This window comes from Perissodus microlepis, chromosome 14, assembly GCF_051167445.1.
Source record: "Perissodus microlepis isolate ML-2025 ecotype Zambia chromosome 14, ASM5116744v1, whole genome shotgun sequence".
NCBI lineage: Eukaryota > Metazoa > Chordata > Actinopteri > Cichliformes > Cichlidae > Perissodus > Perissodus microlepis.
The window spans coordinates 30,346,567-30,368,800 of NC_140474.1; the positions used below are offsets into that span (position 1 = coordinate 30,346,567).

At 43.1% G+C, this 22,234-nt stretch overlaps 2 protein-coding genes across 2 annotated transcripts; both read right to left on the minus strand.

Moving 5' to 3' along the window:
- Positions 1 to 193: 193 nt before the first annotated feature.
- Positions 194 to 11,321, minus strand: slc5a2 (solute carrier family 5 member 2). Its single transcript, XM_084950378.1, has 15 exons — positions 11,235 to 11,321; positions 11,092 to 11,163; positions 8,288 to 8,392; positions 8,115 to 8,174; positions 7,927 to 8,031; positions 7,730 to 7,835; positions 4,154 to 4,234; positions 3,447 to 3,676; positions 2,550 to 2,685; positions 2,241 to 2,348; positions 1,990 to 2,140; positions 1,263 to 1,431; positions 958 to 1,173; positions 739 to 871; positions 194 to 652 (listed from the first exon to the last, which is right to left on the minus strand). The coding sequence occupies exons 1-15, from the start codon at positions 11,319 to 11,321 to the stop codon at positions 438 to 440; spliced, it is 1,974 nt and encodes a 657-aa protein (XP_084806504.1). The 3' UTR covers positions 194 to 437.
- Positions 11,322 to 11,866: 545 nt separating this feature from the next.
- On the minus strand, positions 11,867 to 21,990 carry LOC146374185 (kelch repeat and BTB domain-containing protein 8). Its single transcript, XM_084950377.1, has 5 exons — positions 21,527 to 21,990; positions 21,029 to 21,182; positions 20,832 to 20,910; positions 18,241 to 18,468; positions 11,867 to 18,035 (listed from the first exon to the last, which is right to left on the minus strand). Exons 2-5 carry the CDS (start codon positions 21,180 to 21,182, stop codon positions 16,538 to 16,540), a joined length of 1,959 nt encoding a protein of 652 aa, XP_084806503.1. The 5' UTR covers positions 21,527 to 21,990; the 3' UTR covers positions 11,867 to 16,537.
- Positions 21,991 to 22,234: the final 244 nt, after the last annotated feature.

The window sequence follows — 22,234 nt, forward strand, 5'->3', positions numbered from 1 at the left end:
ATTGGACACAATACAAACCACCTTTTTTCCCTCCCTTGAAACTGCTTTTAACGGAAAAACGGGAGTGAAGATGGGCACAGTATGAGCACACATGTTGATGGGTGGTATAAAGCAACTCCAAACTTTCCACTGATTTTCTTTTTTTTGTTTTTGAGACAGTTTTAAAGGAGGTTAGAAAAATCTTTAGGCTTTATTGAGTTAACTTCTATTAGAATTCAATCTTCACACCTTTCGAGATCAACCTGTGATTGAATCACGATGTAACCATATACAGTAATGGCATTTTAACCTGATAAAGCATTTTTCAGACTGTGCATTACGTATGCTTTTTAAAACTGGACAAAATTAGAGAAGGACCATGCTGTGTCAGAATGCAGCATGGTTGTATATTTGCACGTGCGCCTACTTTGAACTACTTTAAATACATAAGGACTCTGTCATGCATAGTATCCCCACATGAAAACTGCTACAGCCATCATGACGAGAGCGTTGGCGTCCACGGCGTTCTTCCACACTGGGTCCTCACTGATGTCGGGCATCTGCACCGGTTCCTCGGGTTCTTCTTCATCATTGGTCGGGGAGGAACTGCCACCCTGGCCAAAGAACCGTTTGATAAGTTGGCAGATCCCAGACTGCTCTTCCTCTTCAGCCACTGAAAGGGAGAAATAGTTTGTAAGCTGCTTTAGTGAGTATTTGTTCTGCTTTTCTCCATCACTGCGATTTCACTTTGTTTCTTACCTGCATCGCTTTTATTCTCCCTCATCCTCCTGCTGGCCTCTCTCCTGGCCCTCCTCCCTTTTTCCTCTTGCTCCCAGTCCAGATCTTTTCTCTCCTCTTTGGAATAACGAAGGCTGAACACCAGACGATGAAGCTGGAAGGCATGTTTTTGTCATAAGCATTTGATAAATAAGGCCTTATTTTGGCCCTCAGTGAATCAGTGCTGTGTAAATCACTTACATGCTGGTCATCTATTGGCTCGCTGCAGCAGCTGACCAGCAACACAAGCGCTGAGGTACAGAAGAAGAGGATAATGGCAAAGTGGAGGTAATGGATCCCACACACCAGGTAAGGGCAGCTGGAGGGGAAAATACAGCTGCCGGTACCAAACCAGAACTCGAGCAACATCCGACACAAACCCATCAGCAGACCACAAATCAGGCCCCAGAAGGCACCCTGCAAGTGGAGGAAGATGAGTGTTATGTCATATAAGTGTGACTACACCTGGTGTTTCATCGCTGTAATGTTGGCAGACAATGTCTCACCGTTTCATTGACCCTCTTAACAAACACAGCCAGGAGGAAGACGGCGGCGATAGGGGGAGCCAGATAGCTGGAGACGGACTGGATGTAATCAAACAGCTGACCGCTCTGTGCTGCCTGCACCACCGGGATCCAGCAGATACTGACAGCTACAATACACAGAACCCAGACTCTAAAGACCAGAGGAAATATGAGAGTTTGGAAAATCAGTCCATATCAGTTCAGTTTTATAAACCTCTGCTGTTTATATTACTTTCCTAGGAAAGGAAATGAAGAACTTCTTGTATGACGTCTTCAGCAAAGTGTAATTTTTTAAAACTCTACTGCTTGTTATTTAACAAAAGTTTCTGACGTGTATTATTACAGTGTTAGATGTTCATATTAAACATGGCCATAGTTTCAAATAATAAGGTCAGTGTGTGTGCAACAAGTTCTTTTTGGTTATTTCTCTACTCCTGGTTCATTTTGACGAGCAAAGTAAGAGCAGATATTCTTAAAACGATCATCTCAGGGACGCTGCTCTGGCTCCAAACCTTCAATTTACGAGGGGCTGCCAATCAGTAGCAAGTTAGCCTTCACGGAGCTAGTGGATGAACTGAAGGGCCGTCCAGTATAAGATAACTGTGGCTAATGCAGGGTTACTCAAGCAGAGTCCAAGAAAAAGGACCTGTTTTTGGTTATGCTGGTTTTCTGTAACATTGAGTGTTACAGAAAGCATGCTGCACTGTACCTGCCTACGACGATGAGCTCACGCTCAGTGGCCTGTGGTCTGATACGGGTCCAGATGTCCATGGTGAACAAAGTGCTGCTGCTGTTAAAGATGGAGGCCAAAGAGGACATGAGAGCAGCCAGCATCACAGCCAGCATCAGACCGCGCAAACCTGGACAAAAGCGTGACAGGAAGCAGAGCAGGGGTCATGTAAGGCAAAATAACCTTTTTTTTTTTTTTTTTTTAAATGTAGCCAATAATTGTGTCCTTACCATCCGGCATTATTGATATCACCAGTTTAGGATAAGCTATATTGGAGCAGCCCACCTCAGTCCCACAAATGTTCTTGCAGAGTTCAGGGACCACACAGCCAACCTCATCTATAAAAACACACACACACAACGTTCAGACACATCACCTGCCTACAGCAAGTCAAGCTTACAAGCGAGAGTTCAAAAAGCTTAATGGAATTATGGTCTCGGATTTGAGATGAGTCACTTCTGACGATTTGGTCTCAAAAGAGCCAGGCAGGTTCATAAGGATGCAGTGTGCACGTGCCACTACTAGTGTAGCCCACAGACCTGGGTAGAGAATCCTGCTGATCATGCCGGGGAACACCATGAGGAACATGGGCAGCAGTTTGAGGTAGCCGCACATGATGCAGCCGGCCTTTACGTCCGTGATGCTGCGAGCTGCAAGGCACCGCTGTACAATCACCTGGAGAAAGACACAGACTAACGATATGTGCCTAAAGGTTCAGACATTTGCTTTAAAGTAGCAACTGTTAATGCAGTAATTCTGCAACTTATGGGCCTTATTAGTGTAACACAGCATGTGAGGATGCTTTACTGGGGGGCAAATGAAATACTGGTTTGCTAATGTGTTTTTCTTTCATTCTTCACCAGCTAGACTATTTTTCTGTATTGTTGGACTCCATTGGTTCCTCCTCCTCCTCCTCCTTGAGGACAGGCGCCCTTGTACCAGGTTATCAGCTTGACTTCAGTGTATCGTAAAGACAGTTACGGCAGTGTATGTGCGCTGCAGCTGGCTCCACAGTGTAGCGATTTACACATTCGACTAACAAGCGAAAGATTCTGGGTGGAGACATGAATCCCTTTGGGGTAATGCCAGGAAGGGAATAAGACTGTGAATAAAAGAGCCGCCCAAAGTAGGTTCTTCTGTGAGCTGCAGTAAGCCTCTCTGAGTCAGCGGTACTGTGCGCTGATTGCATAAACAGAGAAGTTGAGAGAAAGGCTACAAAGTTTGGAGCCCAAACTTAATGTCTAGGTCTTCAAATATTGATTTTTAAGAACTAAATTACTAATACTGGTAAAGCGTGCCATTTAAAGTTGTAACTCTGACAACATATGTTGCTGTATTTCACCTTTTATGGTAGTTGAAGCTGTTAGAAACTGGCTGAACTCCCTGGCTAATACCAGCTCCCCAAACCAAAGTGCTTCCACTGATATAAAAGTCACCTGATCTGTACACCAGTACCAGATGCCCCCTATTGGAATCCCAATCAGCACCCCAGGCCAGGGCAGGTCCCCTGCAGCTGGGTCTCTCAGCAGGTTGAAGGCGTCCGCTCTGGGGGTGTAGCAGTGGGGGGAGATGTTGTAGCGGTGGGGTTCCAGGGAGGTGAAATTAAGCGGCGTGGCGGAGCTGTATTTATTAAGCAGAGCGCTGTAGCCCCCGACTTTAGCAAATGCTAGAGGTGAGAAGGAGAAAGCGTGAGGATATTTTGTGCTAGGACCCCTCCCTCTAAGGCTGATGATGCTTAAAACACACTCAATTTCCCAAAATCTCAAACAGGACTCTTGCTTGTGCGTGTAAGCGTGTTGTGTTTTTACTGCTCAATAGTCCAGAACTCTCTTGTTGTGTCAAACTGATATCCTAACTGAAGACATGAGTCAGCTGCTGAAGCAGCACTAACTGCTCAGAGGATTAGTTAATATTCTACAGCAGCGTTAGACTGTGATTTCAAGCCGTTTTTGTAAAGAATGGTTGTAGAGTCAGCGAAAGGTGTGGTGGGGTTGCATGTCTGCACTGTCAGCACACTGTACACCTCTACTGTAATCAAGTCAATGATTGCAGACCCTGGTTAACGTCTTTCCTGTTGTTGTGAAACTGCTGGGGACCCAGGTGTGACCCGCGTGTTGTGTCATGCTGCAAAGATTGGACTCACAGAAGCCGGTGAGGACAAAGGCCCCAGCAATGATGACAAAAGTCTGAACTGTGTCGGTGTACATCAGCGCAGCCAGCCCACCTGGTAAGACACACACAAACACACACACACACACACACTGAACTACATACACTGATATGGAAAAAATCTCTGCAATATTTTGTCAACGTAAAGTTGTCAAGAAATCAGAATATAGGACCCTAATATTATTTTTTTTTAGTCTAATGGGGCGAATTTTAGTATCATTGCATTCCGCAAAAGACCTTTCATTAAACCCTCTCTGCCCTGTGGTGGCACTCATCTTTTAAACTCCTACAAACTACAAGTTCCCACATCCAAGGTCTCCCTGGTGACATCACTATAGCAACGTAATAGTTATATGGTTTCACATGTGTAAAGTTAGTGGAGTAGACCTTAAATAAATAACTATTTCATCCCCTTCTAAATTTGGAAGTTTGCTAACTTGTAAAGAAATGAATGGTCTCTAATTTTTATGGTAGTTTCATTTTAATGGAGAGAGACAGAATATCAACTCAAAATAAATTTAAAAAATTTAATAAATGTTAAAAATTGATTTGCATGTTTTTGAGTGAAAAAAATATTTGTCTTGTCTTGGTTGCCGGGGATCGGTCCACCAGGGCCTCCGCTCCTGGCCGCCGCCCGACTCACATTGTACCTGACCCCTACAGTGCCTCCTGCGGGTGGTGAGCCTACAGGAAAATGGGCCCATGTCCCTTTTTCGGACTGTGCCCGGCCAGACCTGATGGACTAAGGCCCGGCCACCAGACACTCGCCCTCGGGCACCCTCCCTAGGCTGGGGCCCCGGTAACCCTATCCCGGGCAGGGTGCACTGTTCCCTCGATGGTCTTTTCATAGGGGTCTTCTGAATCGCTCATTGTCTGGTCCCTCACCCAGGACCAATTTGCCATGGGAGACCCTACCAGGGGGCAAAAGCCCCCAGACAACATAACCCCTGGGATCCCTGGGACACACAAACCCCTCCACCATGATAAGGTAGCGATTCACGGTTTTTGTCCTGGTCGTGGAACACTGGACTAGCTCTTTATCCTCTCAACGATACTCGAGGGCGCATGGGATTTTGCCCAATCAGTCTACATTTATTGTGTGGACTTGGAGAAGGCATTCGACCATGTCCCTCGGGGGGTCCTGTGGGGGGTACTCCGGGAGTATGGGGTATCTGGCCCATTGCTACGGGCCATTCAGTCCTTATACGACCGTTGCAAGAGCTTGGTCCGCAGTGGGTGATGGGCTCCGCCAGGGCTGCCCTTTGTCACCGATTCTGTTCATAATTTTTATGGATTGCCTATAATTTCCAATGATTGCACAGACCACTTCTCAGTACCTATGCTTTCTGGCTGATGTTTTGGTCACTTTTGAATGCTGGCGGTGATTTATCTCTAGTGGTAGCATGAGATGGAGTCTACAACCCACACAAGTGGCTCAGGTAGTGCAGGTCATCCAGGATGGCACATCAATGTGAGCTGTGGCAAGAAGGTTTGCTGTGTCTGTCAGCGTAGTGTCCAGAGCATGGAGGTGCTACCAGGAGACAGGCCAGTACATCAGGAGACATGGAGGAGGGCAACAAACCAGGAGCAGGACCGCTATCTCCACCTTTGTCAAGGAGGAACAGGAGGAGCACTCCCAGACCTCTGCAAAATCACCTCCAGCAGGCCAGAAATGTGCATTTGCTCAAACGGTCAGAAACAGACTCCATGAGGGTAGCATGAGGGTCCAACGACCACAGGTGGGGGTTGTGCTTAGAACCCAACATCGTGCAGGTTGTTTGGCATTTGCCAGAGAACACCAAGATTGGCAACTTCACCACTGGTGCCCTGTGCTCTTCAAAGATGAAAGCAGGTTCACACTGAGCACATGTGACAGAGTCTGGAGATGCCATGGAAAACATTCTGCTGCCTGCAACTTCTTCCAGCATGACCAGACTAAAACAAAAGGCTATACAAACTAGGGCTGGGTATCGTCACTGACTTCTAGAATCGATTCGTTTCCGATTCACAAGGTCCCGAATCGATTCGATCCACGATTCGATTCGATTCGATTCGATTCAATTCAATTCGATTTGAATCTGGGAAATTTTGACAGTCAGAAATATTATAATTCAGATCAGTACATTTACATATTTTTGTATCTATAAAAAGGAAGCTGACACACGCAAGACTTTATCAAAGGTGTGAGCATCACAGCAGATGCCTTTGTGTCAAAATAGCTGAAGATAAAACACAGAAAAACATGAAGGTGATTTTCCTGGCCTGGGATTTTATAAAAATAATCTGCAGTACATCAAAAATGAAAGAAAACCATTAATCAACATATGAACATTACCTCTGAAGTTACAGTGGTTTTATTAGAGACACAGCTGAGCGTTTTGCATTTTGCATAATTTTAAAAAGTTTACATTTGTTCAGTATTGAACGGCAGAAATTAGGTTTTCTTTTCGGAAGTAAGTAAAACGAAAAAAAAAACGAAAAAACAGCGGCCGACAGCGCTGTAAACAACGGTAGACTTGTGCGTAACAAGCAAGCGAATAATGCAGAAAACAGATTTTTAGACGGGAAACTGTTCTTGAAGTACAGAAAGAGAGAGAGAGAGCTGTGCATGAAGTGTGATTTTATCGTGGTGGAAGCAAAACAGCAAACGTAAGAGGGAATTCATGACGATGTTTATGTGAAGCGTAGTTTGGATCTTCTTTTGCTGCTGGTTCGGTCAATATTGTTTGGAGAGAGATCAAACTAACAACTTTATGATCAGCGCAAAAAGGGCGTGAACACAAAGCGCTGATCCGCACAGATCAGAATCAGCGAGCTGTCGGCTTCTGTGCAGTCAGCTGAGAAAGGCGACATCTCACTGATTCTGATCCGCGGGTCCGCGCTGTGTGTTTACGTCTTTGTGCAGAATCCGCGTTCCTGCTCTCATTTACTGTCTTAGCTGTTTGGTGGTTATTGAAATTTTGTGATCTTTCACCTGAGATTCTGGCATTTCGGGCAAAATAAATTTATATTAAAAAAATCGATTCAGGATTTTAATGAATCGATTTCACGTTATCCAAGCCAGAATCGATTTTAATCGATAAATCGATTATAAAAACCCACCCCTAATACAAACCTCTACAGTGAAATCCTAAGCACCTAAATCTAAATGTAAGAAAAAAATTAGAATTTTCCCCATTACAGTGTTGATCCACCTCCTTTCTCGTGATCTATCCCTGACATCCTTTTACAACTCTTTGGTCTTGTCTGTCTTTGGTCTAGCCTGTCCATATGGTGATGGACAGCCAAATCTGTAGAAGCCATAATTCTGGCTGGGTTGTAGGGGATCAAATACTTATTTCCTGTACTGTATAGACCAGGGGTGGGGAACTCCAGGCCTCAAGGCAGTTGTCCTGCACTTTTTGGATATCACCCTGGGTCAACACACCTGAATTACCAGGCCTCTGGAGAACTTCAAGACTTGTTGAGGAGGTAATTTAGCCATTTAAATCAGCTGTGTTGGATCAAGGACGCAGCACCAGCAGGACACCGGCCCTTGATCCTACCATACCTGTAACAGTGTACAAAGCTGTTATTAACAGAAGGGCGATGACAGCCACGTAGATATTCCATCCTAACGCCTGCTGGATAAACACTGCTCCTGAAAACATATCCACCTGGAGAGAGACAGAGATTGAATGAAGAGAGAAATGCACACAATAGGGACAGTTTTTTTTAAAACACGTGTGCACTAATGGGATCACTTACTGAGATCTTAGTCAAAATGTACAGTAACAGTGAGATAACTGACAGGTAGAGGCTGATTCTGGTCCCACCAAACCTCTTCTTCAGGTACTGAGGCATTGTGATCACCTGCCACAGCACAACATCTCATCACACTAGTGAATGGCTACACTTTATGATGCCTGAAATACAGCACAGGCTGAACTTCTTACCCCAGCTGTGAGGTAGACAGGTACAAACAGCCAGCCGAGCAGCAGCACGATAAACAGAGCCTGCCACATAAAAACGAACAACGCACAAAAACATGCGACATATTTAGACCTTCTTCCAGTCACTTGTTGTCATTTACAGTGTGTTTAATGTAGGCAAATAAGGTGACTGTTACACTCCACTCAAACCCTCCAACGGCGATGCCGCCAGCCGCCCCAGTGCCTGCCAAACCAACAAAGTGACCACTGCCGATGTTGCTGGCAAACAGAGATGCACCAACCTGCAAAAACCACACGAGATACCGATCCAGCAAAATTACAGGAGCTTTTAATAAATAACTGATCATTAAATTAATTAAACTGGCATTTCAAAGGCTTAAAATCACGAAAATTATTGAATATTTGGTCATTTTTGCCATGAAGGTGTTGAGAGGGAGAGAGAGAGAATTTGAGATCTGGCACTACATAAAAAACAAAAACTAATTAATGCAATCAAATGAATTTTGATGCCCGGGACTTCTGCTTCAGGCTCTGTACATACATTTGATGCATTACTCGACTCTTCCTCTGCACAAAATGGACTGGTTACTCCAGTCAGAGGCACTATCACAGGAAAAGGCGAAAGAGGTCTATGAAGCACGCAGAAAACATAACAGTAAAACGCAACACTGACACTGCAAGTAAGACAAGAGAAGTCAAAGGAGCTTGCAAAGAAAAGTGTCTGGACTTCTTTAAGTTGCTTGAAGACGTTTCACCTCTAATCCAAGAAGCTTCTTCAGTTCTAAGGTCAAATGGTGGGGAGGACAAGACTCAGCAGTCCATCTGCATCTTAAGGATAAAGGACACTCTTTCGAGGATGCCAATGTTCACATTTTGGACAGAGAGGACAGATGGTTTGAAAGAGGAGTGAAAGAAGCCATCTATGTCCACTGTGAGCGACCATCTTTGAACAGAGGCGGTGGTTTACGACACCAACTGTCTGCCATCTATAATCCAGTTTTGAGTTCCCTCCCCAGACGCCTTGACGCCCACTCACATCCTGGGCCATCTGACCTCAGGAATTCGCATGATAAGGTGGGGCCAGGTTTCACAAAGAGGTCACCCAAAACCCTGGCTGATTGGGACCCACACCCAGTTTCACACCTTGGCTCAGGCGATTAGAGGATCATCATGGGGTCCTTTTGTCCCTCTTTGGGGGGATACTCCCACTAGGTTTAAATCTGGGACTCCCCACCATTTGACCTTAGAACTGAAGAAGCTTCTCGGATGAGAGGTGAAACGTCTTCAAGCAACTTAAAGAAGTCCAGACGCTTTTCTTTGCAAGCTCCTTTGACTACGATGACCTGGATGACTGAGAACCTTCACAGACATAAGACAAGAGAAACTATTTCAATGTGAATTTGTGATTGTTACAAGTGAAACAGCAGAACCAATAAATATTCTCTTCACTGCTGTTTATTTCTAAGAGATCATTAGAGGTGTTAAACTTTAAACCTCATATGTTTAAACATTACAGGTTCCTCAGTACTGTAACGTAATGACTGTGCTTCATTCGGTGTTGTTACTAGGATGTGACTCAGCAGTTATATATACAGTACTGTGCTAAAGTTTTGAGGTACCCTTTATTTCTTTATATATTTGCTAAGAAAATGGAAAAACATGCAAACATAGAAACAGTATATAAGGCAAAAACAGAGTTTCTATCCAGGTATGCTTTTACTATACTGGCAGTGTGTTTGTGATCATTGTCATTCTGAAAAACAAAGCTGTTGTCAATCAGTTATTTTCCAAATGGTTTTGGATGTTGGTTCAAACTCTGACGATATTTTTCGTGTTAATAATTCCCTAAAACCACTCACAGAAAGCCAGCTCCAAACCACGACAGTGCCTTGCAGATGAGTGTAGACGCTCACTGTTCAGAGATATACTGTACGTCTCTGATAGATTAAAGAAATGCAAACAAATGGTGTGCTTTATGACAGGCTGCTAGTAACAAAATGCCTAAAGATACAAAACTGGTTCCTCTCTTGAGTAAAGTGTCTGTTTTATGCTTCATAGATTCATATTTTAGTGTTAAGTGGCTTAACAAAAAAGAAAAACAACAGTTAGAAGGACTGTACTGAAAATGAGCGGGGGGAAAAACAGCCAGTATATTAAAAAAAACTTTTAAAGACCTTCAGAAAACTTGAAAAACTATTTCTTAAGGTAATGTTAAAAACTACAAGAAAGTCTGGCGACTTGGAAGAAAAATATCCAGAAATGTGGCTCAAGACTTTTGCACAGTTCTGTATAAAACCTATTCCTTCAACAGAGTATCTGTATAACACTTAGAGCTTACTTTGAATAAAATAATCAGTGAAAACATGGAGCTTAGAAACTCAGAACATAACCTGCTCCAGATCAGTTTGTGATGAGCAGAAGTTTCCATGGTGCTCTAGCCAGAGAAAGAGAGCCACTTCATTAATCTCACTTTTTTGCATAACCCTCAGGCCAAAAAAATACAACTGAATGAGAGAGAATGCAACAGGAAAAGAAAAATAGACACATTCAGTCATACAATGTTTTCAGGTCAAAATGCAAATAGTTTGTGGCGCATTTTCAATTTCAGAACTGATGATGTTCGGTTGAAGCCTCATATTCAGAAATTTAGCATTTTTCAATGCAGGAGTGTGTGCTCATTCACAATCACTCACATTTATGGGGGATTATTATTTGATATACTGATCATGTTTTAAGATACTGCAAAAAGATTCTATGCAGATTCAATATTTAAAAATCCAATAACGATAGTATCGTTTTTATGCATTGGCTATTTATACACCGCCTTTGGATAAACCGCAAAGTATAGCACAACTGTTTTAAAATTACTTCAAACTTTGGTATTTCTGTGCAGCGCCTATTACTGGCTGATGAATACAGTGACGATATTAAGCCAATAACAGCTTAAAGTGTACATTTATTGTGTATCTACTGAACTCACCGGCCACCAGGTCATGGTACGACCGGCCAAGAAATATCCCCCAACTGTCCCACGATTGGTCCGAAACATGGACTGGAACATGGAAAAGTGCGTAAACATCAAAGATGATCAGAATAATCAGGAATTCTCTAAGGCACACTTACCCAGACACCAACACTTATCACCACAATGAAATATCCAACAATGATGGAGATGTCTGCTGGATTGCTGATGGTCACCTTGTCTGCCATTGCTCCACTTGTACCTAAAAACACTCTAAAACTTGACTTGATATGATTCCTTAGAGGTAACCTGCTTTGGGTTTACCTGCAACTTTTCTTCAAGTAAAGCTTTTTTTAAAAATCTTGTTATCTACAAAAAAAAAAAAATACACCTACATTTCTGCATCAACTTGAGTACAAAGATGAGCAGCAGTTAGGCAGCAAAGTTGGGGCGACTGGTCTAAGTGAGAGCTCTGGTCACTTTTGACAATGGGCAGATTCAGCAGTTTATTTATTAGAGTAATTATTAACACTAAACCATGAAAAACATGCCTTGAGTTAAGTAGCTCCACTGGATTTAATTAATATTTTACACGCACAATTACCCACTTTATGCATGGCCTGCATCTTTTATTCCCATAACAACCCGTAATGTTACCAGTAAAGATGGGTACTTTTCCTTATTTTGGTCAACGGTTCACTAAATAATGATAAAAATATGATTATTGCAAATCATTGTGACCAAGTCAACATAAAAGGTTCTGGCATGTCAAAAAAGTCACAGTCACAAAACACAAAAGCAAAAAAGTCCTTTATTCGTTTGATAGCACTGCTTCCATTGAAGCATCCATTTGCCTTCCAGTTCACAAATGTCATTAAGTAATACAAATGAGGGCAGCTTCTTTGAATGGGCGCACGGCATGTGAGCCCTGGATGTGTGCGAAAAGCTTGTGTAGAACACATTTACGCCTCAGCATAGAAAACATGCATGCGTACAGTCACTTTTCACATGTCACACAAGCTGTAAGCACACCGAGGGAGAGGAAATCAGTTCGTCTGACATTTCCGGGGTGACAGCTCAGAGCAAGTCAGGGGAAATAATTAACAGGCAGTGTAGTGTGGAGTTTTCTGGAAACACAAAACAAACAAAGAAACCCTCACTGGTCAGACACACACTGGTATGAATTCTTCCATATCAAATGTCTAAAATGGCAAACCGTAAGCAGAGACCATTACTGTCTCATCATGAGAGACTCGCATTACCAGCTCTTCCGTGAAACTTCAACACCAGGCTGGACTGACCTCACCTGATGGAGAAGAGAAAGCTGCCAATCTACTGGCGGTCATATTTCAGCTAATGGCAGTGGCTCAGTGAAAGGCAGGAAGAAGCAAAAGTGAAACATCGGGTGCATAAGTTTTTGTGGAATGGCATTTTTTTGTAGTTTTGCTTCAGCACAGTACTAGAGTGGATTTTAAACCATCAATGTGATTAAAGTGCAGATTTCCAGCTACAATTCAAGGGGTTTAATAAAAGTATTGCATTAAATGTTTAGGAATTACAGCTGCTTTTATACGCAGTTCCCCATTTCCAGAGGCTCAAAAGTAACTGGACAACTGACTTAAAAAGCAGGGTTATGGCAGATGATGTTGTTCCATGACTAATTAAAAGGAAAAAAAAGTTAGGAGTGAACAAATTCAACAATCTGAACCAGCAACACCAAAAGGCCCGAAAGAACCCAGAAGACAACTTAAGTTCATGTTGAATTATTTCCATGATTAAGCAAAACAACTTCACAACATCTAATCAAGTCAAGGGCACTCATGAGGAGTTTTGTGTATGAAGAGACCTCTCCATGAATGGAAATACAGAAGGTTTTCAACAAGTTGTGAACCACTGGTTATGCTCAACAACTACAAAGTCAGACTGGACATCATCTAAAAGAGCCTGGTTAACCAGGATGAACTTCCGAGATTAACAGCTCACCACATTATATGAAAAACATGGTGGAGGCAGCGTTATGGTATTGGCATGTATGGCTTGGCAGTGAAACTGGGCGACTCATCATTATAGCTCATGTGACTGCTAACAGAAGCAGCAGGATGATGAACTATGACGTGTATAGAGCTGTACTCTCTGCCCAGACAAATACAGAAGAACTGATGGGACCGTGCAAACGGATAATGAGCCAAAGCAAACTGCAAAGGCAACTCAAGACATCCTAAAGGCAAAGAAATGGGATGTTCTTGAAAGGCAGAGCATCTCAAAGGAGGAAATACAGCATTGGGTGATCTCTATGAGTTCTAGACTTTAAGAAATCATTGACTGCAAAGGATTTTATCCAAGTATTAAAAAAAAAAAAAACTATCATTACACTCAGACACAATATATACCTTGAATTAAAGCTGAAAGTCTGCACTTCAAGAGTGGTAAGTGGTGCAGTGATTAGCCTCACAGCCAAAAGGTCCTGGGTTCAAATCCAATCTGTGGCCTTTCTGTGTGTGCATGTTCTTCCAGTATTTGTGTGGGTTCCCTCCGGATACTCTGTCTTCCTCCCACAGTTCAAAGGTTAACTGGTGTCTTTTTTTAAAATAGCCTGTAGATGTGAAAGGTTGTCTGTCTATGTGTCAGCCCTGCAATAGACTGAATTTGCATCCAGGGTGTACTGCACCTGTTGACCTATGACAGCTAGGATTGGCTCCAGCCCAACCGCAACCCTGAATTTGATAAGTGACAGAAAATGATCCACTGTGGTGGTGTACAAACTTACGGCAAAAAAGGTGGCAAATATATTAAAAATTTGTCATTTCCCAAAAACATATGGAATCCCCTGTACCAACAAACCACTTGGAATAATTCTTATCCAAACTGGACTGATTATCAGCAGTGAAGAGGAAAAGGGAATCCTGAAACTCAGCTCACGTCCATGTATTTAACAAATATAAAGCAAAAATAAATTAGAGTAAGCAAAGTATCATTTAGTATGCACTACATAAAATAAAGACCACAGTATTTAATGGGGATGCACAGCCTAGGAAGTCACTATGGCCACTAGAAATAACTTGCTGCCTGTGAAGCGAGCCACTTTTCCAACCTTGAAGGAGAAACTATTAGCGCAACATGTTTAACTGGAACGATAAAGAGGACGGTTTGACTTTGGATTCTGAAATTATTTATCAGTGGAAAGTGGAGAAAAGCAGATTTAGAATAAAACAAAACAAAACCTGACCGTGACCTAATCTCTGTGGCATCTGAATAATTATTAGCGTGTTTTAGAGTCACAGCAGATCATTTCTGAGCAGACCTACAGGACATCCAGGAAGTGCAGTCTCAACACAAATGTTTAGAAACAACAAAAGACTTAAAATACTTTAAAAAAATAAATAAATAACGTGCAATGCTACTCAATGTGTGTTTAGATAGTCCATAACCTCCATGCCAAGTACATTCAAAGTCCTACGGCTGAAGCGCCACGTGTCTGCTGAATCAAGCAGAGACACTGAACTGGCTTCAAGATGGAGGAAAGATATGTAACAGAGTCTAGACACAAGGATACTGAGGGTCAAATTCTAAGAGGGGTTTAGATATCACATTAACTACAAAGTTAGTTTCCTCCAGGACAGTTTCCCATTGACTGACTGATGTCCTTGTTCAGCTGATTAAAAGAACTCACTGAATGTGTTAATACAATCTTTCATTTTTTCCGTTTCTCCCACTCAAGTGTTTTCTAACCAAAACACTTTTAAAGGGGACATATTGTTCTCTTCAGTACTTTCTGGCATACATGTACTGGTTACAATGTGACCAGAACTTCACGTCTTGTTTTTGTTTTCCTATTCCTATTCTGGGCAGTCAGTCAGACGAAAGCTGGCGTAAAGTGGGCGGCGCTAAAAGAGTCTAGGTACATACAGGGAGTGACTTGAAGGGTTGCTCAAAGCTTAGTGTAAAGGATAACATTGGGGTTTCAGACAAATATAAAACTTTTTTTTAAAACGTATTAGTCAGAATTACCAGGAAATTCACTTCTGTTAGGTAACACACTCTTTGTCTAGAATATTTATCCCACTCATGCTCACATGTGGAGGTTGTTAAGATAATACAGCAGGGCCACGATAGGGAATATGTAATAAATTAAAAACAATGAACTTAAATAGCCGTAAATGATTAGAATTAAGATATCTACAGTAAATAAGTTATCATATAAGTTATCAGAACTCATAAAAAAAACAAGGTGAATTGGCCTTTCATTGTTGTAATGGCCTTGTTGACTAATATTGGCATCCTGGCAAGTACCATGGCTTTCACAGATATCAGTGCCAAATGATTTATGTCAGATGAAAAAAGAAACATATCAGCTTGTTATTCAAAGTTTTATCAACCAAGAATTTCCTGATATTGTTGATTTTTAAAAAAAAAGGGGGAAAAAAGGGCTGGAGCCATTAGAAAAGCTGTTTAATGTAGTTTTGTAACCTCGGATCAAAATGAATCCGTGAAAACAACAAAAACCTTCATTTTGCATCTTAATTAGAAAAGTGTCAGACATGGCTGAGACAATGGCTGCTCTGAAATCCTCCACACACAATTTATTGAAATGACTCCCAGATGTGTGCGTGTCATCTTTGACATCAAACATTGTTTACCAGGTCCAGTCTGTTCTTCACTCGTTTCTCACACCATCAAAAATTCTTTCAACTCACAGAAAACTTAGAAACTCATATCCATGCTCTTCTTACATTACATTACTTTCTGTATTCCTGTCTTCAGGAATGCAACACTACAAAGGCTATAGAAAGTCCATTATCTATTTTACAATCACCTCAATGATTTATGGGCTCATTTCTTCTCTTTCTTTCTTTCTTTCAACACCCATTATTTCTTGATTTTTTTTTCAAAGATGCTCTATAAATACAGTTATTCTAAAACTTTCTACAATACATTTCCCATCAAGTCAGGTTTTATGTGCTGTAAATTGCAGTATCAAAGGGCTTTTGCAGGCTGAGATCAGGAGAGCAATAAAAAAGATTTAGGGAAATAAAGTGAACAGGAATGTGCCAGTATCCTTGTGTCTAAACTAGATGCGATCAAAGAAAATCCACAAATTTAGAGTTATTACAACAACAAAAAAAAGCTTAAAATAACATCACACTTCAATCAAGTGAAGGCCCTTTTCTGGGTTATAGAGGACAAACAGTGGATTCAGTTACATTCAGGTGCACGTTGCCTGACTTTTCCCCAGTTTCTGCCTCTACCTACTGCCTGTTTGACTACTGATGTATCTGTGACACTTTCAGATGATCCGGTCTATTCTAGGCCTGCTTGGTGGCTGAACTCAGATAGTATAAAATGCTATTTTCCACGTGACTTCATTTTAAAATTCAACATTTCAAGAAGCCATGGAGGAGCTGATTCTCCTTGGAGTAAATCTGTGTCTATGACCCTCACTTCAGTCTCACTGCTTCCTGCTCAGCTAGTCAGAGGGCTTCTTGCAGTTTTCTTTGGCTAGTCTGAGTCTGGACAGGATGTGTTTTTTAGGGAATTTTAGAGTGGTGCACCCAAACTGGCTCACGCCTCCGGTATCTCCCGGAAGTTTTTCCCGTCTCTGGACCCAGCTGCGCCAGCCGGGTTTCCAACAGTACACGCTGTCGTAAAAGCGCGAGCCGTTTTCCCCTCCCAGCACATAAATCCTTCTTTTCCACCTGGCCACACCCCCTGCTGCAATCCGCCGAGGCAACCCCGGAAAAACGACAGGGCTTGGAGCTCGGTCACTTCCGCCACCCGCTCCCCCTCGCTGCTCTGCGCTGACCAGCACCCCTCCCCCAGTCACCTCCCTCTCCACCCCTGACCCTCTGCCTTCTCTGAAAAACAGCACACGGCCTGTAGCGTCCAAAGTCTCCAGGTTGGTGTAGTTACCATCCAGGAACTTGGTGGTATCCCTCATGTATCCCCCAATGGCGCACACTCCACCTCGCACTGCTACTCCTCCAGCGAGGCAGGTGGCACCTGAATCTAGTGCCACACGTGTCCAGCAGTCTGTCAGGGTGTGATAAATAAGCACGCCTGAGTGGACCACAGCTCGGTTCTGTTCAAGTGTGGTTCCACCCAGGAGGTAAAGTCTTCCACGTAGTGCTGCACAGGCAAAGGCGCGCAGGGGGAGCGGTAGCCGAGGCCCAGGACTCCACTGAAGTGTGGTCAGGTCCAGAGTCTCACTGGAGTCCAGGAGAGATGAGCGGTTGCTGCCACCCAAAGCATAGAGTGACTCTCCACATCCAAGGAGGCCTAGCATGGCCCGGGGCTGGACCATTGAAGGCTGCTCTATCCAGCGGTCCAACACAGCATCGTATTCATGCACGGCTGCAGACACAGAGCCGGTCCGCAGGATCCCACCAGCTACAAAAAGCCTGTCACCCACAGCTGTGCAGCCAGGACTGACAAGTGAGCCGAGTGGTGCTAGCTTCTCCCACTTCCCTGTCCGAGGATCAAAGCAGTCCACCGTGTAGTCTCTTGCAGCTAAATACTCATCTTCCCGAGGCGTCAGGTCCACACAGACAATCTTTTTCTCAAACATTCCCTCTCGTGGTCTGAGAGGCCCGCCGAGGCCTTCTCCTGCTGCTGCTGGCCCCAGTTCTTGGCTCAGTCTTCGGCTCTCTTCCTGGGACAACAGCCCGGGGCGCAGGTGGTGAAGCAGCGCCGGCATGTGAGCGTAGCGATCCAAAGGCTGGTGCTCTGCCCAGCGGCGTGCCGCATCATATACCTCCGCCTCCGAGTCCACGCCCAGACGGTCGGAGCTCAGAAGACTGCCTAAGGTGCCGTGGTCGAGCAGGAGGAAGTCTTTCTGGCGGGCCACCCGGGGAAAGTGCTGGGCTACCAGTCGCAGGGAGGCACGCAGCAGGAGCTGGTCATGGTGAGAGCGAGCCAGAGAATACATCCCCAGGCAGTTGTCCACTGAGAGGTGCTCAAAAAGAAACCTGAAGCATTTAAAGTGAGAAAAAAAAAAGCAGAAAAATGTCAAAGAAAAACAGAAGAAGAGAAAAAGGGAATGACACAAGATGATTTAATTTCCATCTTCATCTAGAAAACAGAATAGGTTTTATTTTAATTACAATCTAAAGTCAAAGTAAAAACGTAGCCACTTGAACTTTAACATCTAATTACTGAGGATATTAACTTTACCTGGAGCACAGGTCCTGGAGGGGCATGACCTGAAGCCGGTTGGCAGCCACAAACAGATCCTCAGCTGTATCCAGAGAGAGCCCAGCCTCCCCAGTGTACACAAACTGGATGATGGTTTCCATGACAGATGGCGTCACTTCCTCAAGCCGGATCTCTGTGAGGCGAGACTCCACCAGCGGGCTGGTGAACATGGCCCGAAAGTACGGACTCACGGCTGCTAAAAGGACTCTGATGGCAAAGAGAAGTCGAGGGAGAGTCAAAAGAAAAGAAGAAGTAGATGGGTGAGAAATTAAAGTGAACCACAACAAAATGTAACAAATAAACAAGAAAACTTCCTGTCACTGTACAAATTTAGGTTTTATACAATGGATCCATAGATGCACACAAAAAATAAATAAATTCTTTAACAAAACTGAAACTTTCATGTTGCATAATTACAAGACAGTCTGTAACTTTATGTAATCTTATATTAGCACAAACAGTCATAGTGCCTATAGAAACATGTAGAAAAACAGAGACATATGTTTGAAATTACTCTTATTTTTTTACGTTGCGATATCTCAGGGATTAAACTGTATTTACACTTCTGTCCACTGACTGAAAGGGGAGTTTCTGGTCCAGCCCACTCAAGCTTAAAGTCAGTTGTATGTGGCCACGGTGTAAAATGAGTTTGACATCCCCGATCTAACAGGACAAATGCCTCCCAAAAGCATTACAGAGCTTTAAAATTTTCAGGCTTGAACTGTTTTCTTTCTTTTCATCACACACACTGGTGCTCTTATTCAGAATATAGCAAAGGATGACTCATCTGGTAAGTTCCTATACTCCACTCCTAAACCTGTGCCTTTACAGTTTTTGTAACACTGAAGTTTCCATTGCATGTCTTTTAATGGCGAGTTTCTGCACTTCAGCCCTACTGCAATAACTATTCTTCCAAGCAGACCATTTACAAGCTGCCCTGTCTTCTCTTACATATCACTCTAAACCACGGGTATCAGTGCTAACAAATGCATGCAGTTCACTGACGGGAAATTTTCATGCAGAACTACACATTATAACATGTGGCTTTTTATCTTTTTCTGCCCTTGAGGCAATGGTGGTTGTGATAGCTTTGGAAAGCACAAAAACATTGGGAAATGACACTGCTGTGAATCACACTGGAATTTCAAACATAATGCAGATGTGACTTTTGTCTCTTTTTTCTAGTGTGCCAGATGAGCTGCCTTGGTAAAAGGCTCTTCTCAGCTCATCAGTAGATGAGCACCAATGCACACTCTTTCAAAGCCACTTGCATCATTATATAAAATCACAATAATCTAGACCCGCTCATAGCTCTCTTTTTCAGAGGCTGGTTCTCTTGCTATTCCACAGCAAATTAAGGCAATAAAAGAGCTGTAGCTGTTCACTTTAATACAAAGTTTCAAAGATGTGTCAATCCAAATCAAGAAGGCTATCATGATGAGCACAGAGCTACACTCCCTTCTCAGATTCAGACAAATTCTGCAAGCATGAATGGACAAAGCTTCGAACTACAAATAGATAATGACCCAAAGCAAAAAGACAACCCAAGAGTTTCTTAAGGCAAGAAAAATGTGAAATTGTTCAATGTCCAAGTCAGTCACTTGATCCTAACTCAACAGAGCAGCTATTTAGTTACTAAATACAAAACTGAATGCAGAGAGACCCAAAAACAAACACCTCACTGGAGGAAACACAACATTTGGTGACATCCATGGGTTCTAAATGTCAGGCATCTCATCTCAATTCCTCTGAAAACTACTGAAAATTGTTACAAAATGGCAGAGAACAGGTCTCACCTTGTACTGCTCCTTAATTTTCCAGCTAAAGCTAAATGTCTGCACTCCAAGTAAGTTATTTACTGATGGTTTGATTTAAAATCCACTGTGGTGGCATACAGAGGTAAAATGACAAAAACTATAACACTGTCTAAAAACCTAAGGACCAGAGCGTATAAATAAAAGGGACATTTATTTGTCAGTGCTAGAAAATCAATTTTGCAGTCTTTCAGTGTTCAAAGCTCTTCAAGTCATGTTTTTGAGTTTACTAAAGAAAAAAAAAGGGAAAAAGGAATAGTCAAGTGGCTTTATTGTCAATTTAACCACGTGCAGCGGTACACTACACAGTGAAGACAACGTTCCTCTGATATTGCTCTCATAATTACATATTGATAGTGTGTAATTACTACAAAAACTTAGAATTACTCCATTGTAAATACACAGGGGCAGGCACTGGTTTGTGGAAACCACCATGTTGCATCATCACCTTGAATACAGTGGCCGAGATGCACATTGCTGTTCTACTGTTTTATGAATGAGGCCACATACTCAGTACGTCAAAGGTGGAGAAGAGAAGTCATGCTGTGGAGGCAAACTGTACTTCAGACTTAAGATATGAAGGATATTATATAGGTTTTATCATCTGAGATAGGGTCCTGTTCACCAAAGTCAGGGCTCCAACACAGGAAAACATGCATAAACATGCTTATTTATTCCCAATATTGTCAATAATTACTTATTGTCAGGGAATTAGACCCTTGCATCTCCATACCCTGTAACATATAGCAATCATACCTGTGACACATGAACTTCTTTCCTTCAACAAGGAGGGTAACATCACACAGCTGCTGAGCATCCAGGAGTTGCTTCAGTCCTGAAAGACAGAGAAGAAAGAGGTGGGAGGAATGAGAGAGTGGGAACAGAAGGTAAGATCAGCCCAATGTAGTGCAGGAATAGAGAAACCCCAGCCTTGTCATTTTCTAATGTCCCACCATGAGTTATGTAGTCCCCCAGCGGGGTGGTGCTGTCATCGGGGAAGTCCTCCTCCTCTGAGTCGCTGTCTGACAGAGGCTCCCCTCCGCCCCCGTCTCCGTCCTGCCACGGCTGGGGACGCCAGGTTACTGTGCCCCCCCGCACAGCATTCATCTGAAGGTGTGGGCACAAGCAGAGAATTATACACATGCATTATGCATTTAACATCAGCAAACACAGAACAGGCTGATCTTTATGCATCCAAGGACCATCATTATACCCAGAGACTGTGGACACACATGGCCCAGATAGCACCTACCTCCAAAACACTGGCAGAAAAAGGTATGCTTTCCTAGCTAAACATTATGAGAGCATTGCAATACAGTGCATGTTAAGAAACTCGTTGATTTTAATATCACATGTATGATACCTGCCATAAAAGGTGGAGTTTTAAAAATTCCAAAGCACACTGCTCATAGAGGCTGTGATGGGGGATTTTTTTTTTAGCTTTCATTTACCTTTGCTCTTCTTCTCGTTTCCACCGTGAAAGCTGGTTGGGTCTCACTTTCAGCAGGAACTGGTGAGGCAGTTTGGAGCAGACCGACTCTATCCAAGTACCTCGTTTATTGTCAAAAACTTGGAAGCATTTGGTTGTCTTGGTCCTCCGGACTCAGCTGAAACGCTTGTCCCGGCCTGCGGTGAAGAGGCGTCAGGCTACTCGCTGCTCATCCAGCCCTGTGTACACCATCACCAACTGGAGGTACAAACTAGCTTAAAAAAAGAAAAAAAAATCTCCTCCTGTGCAAACGCGTCTCGTCGTTACACACATCAGTCCACCATGGCAGTGTGCACAGACGCTCAGCTCGGTGGTTAGCCGGTAAAGACTGCAGCTTTTAGGGCTCACGGAGCTGAAAATTGTGACTGAGTTCAGCTCCTGTCGGCCGCACTTGTCGTCTCTGAACCGGATTACCGCAACGGTAAACTTCCGTTCATCTGATTGGCTGACCTTTGCCCCGTGACGATTGTTTGGGGAGGATGAGCCGTTTCCTGTTACTGGATTTTAAAAAAAATAAATCCTGCTCCTCCTCTGTGACAAAAGTTGCGTTAAATAACTACTTGTTTCTCTCTCTCTTCTAAATTTAATTATTTACAAAAATTTATTTGGTTTCTAGCTGCGGTAACACTGGTTTCCGTATTCATGCTGCATTCATGGAAGATACGGATTT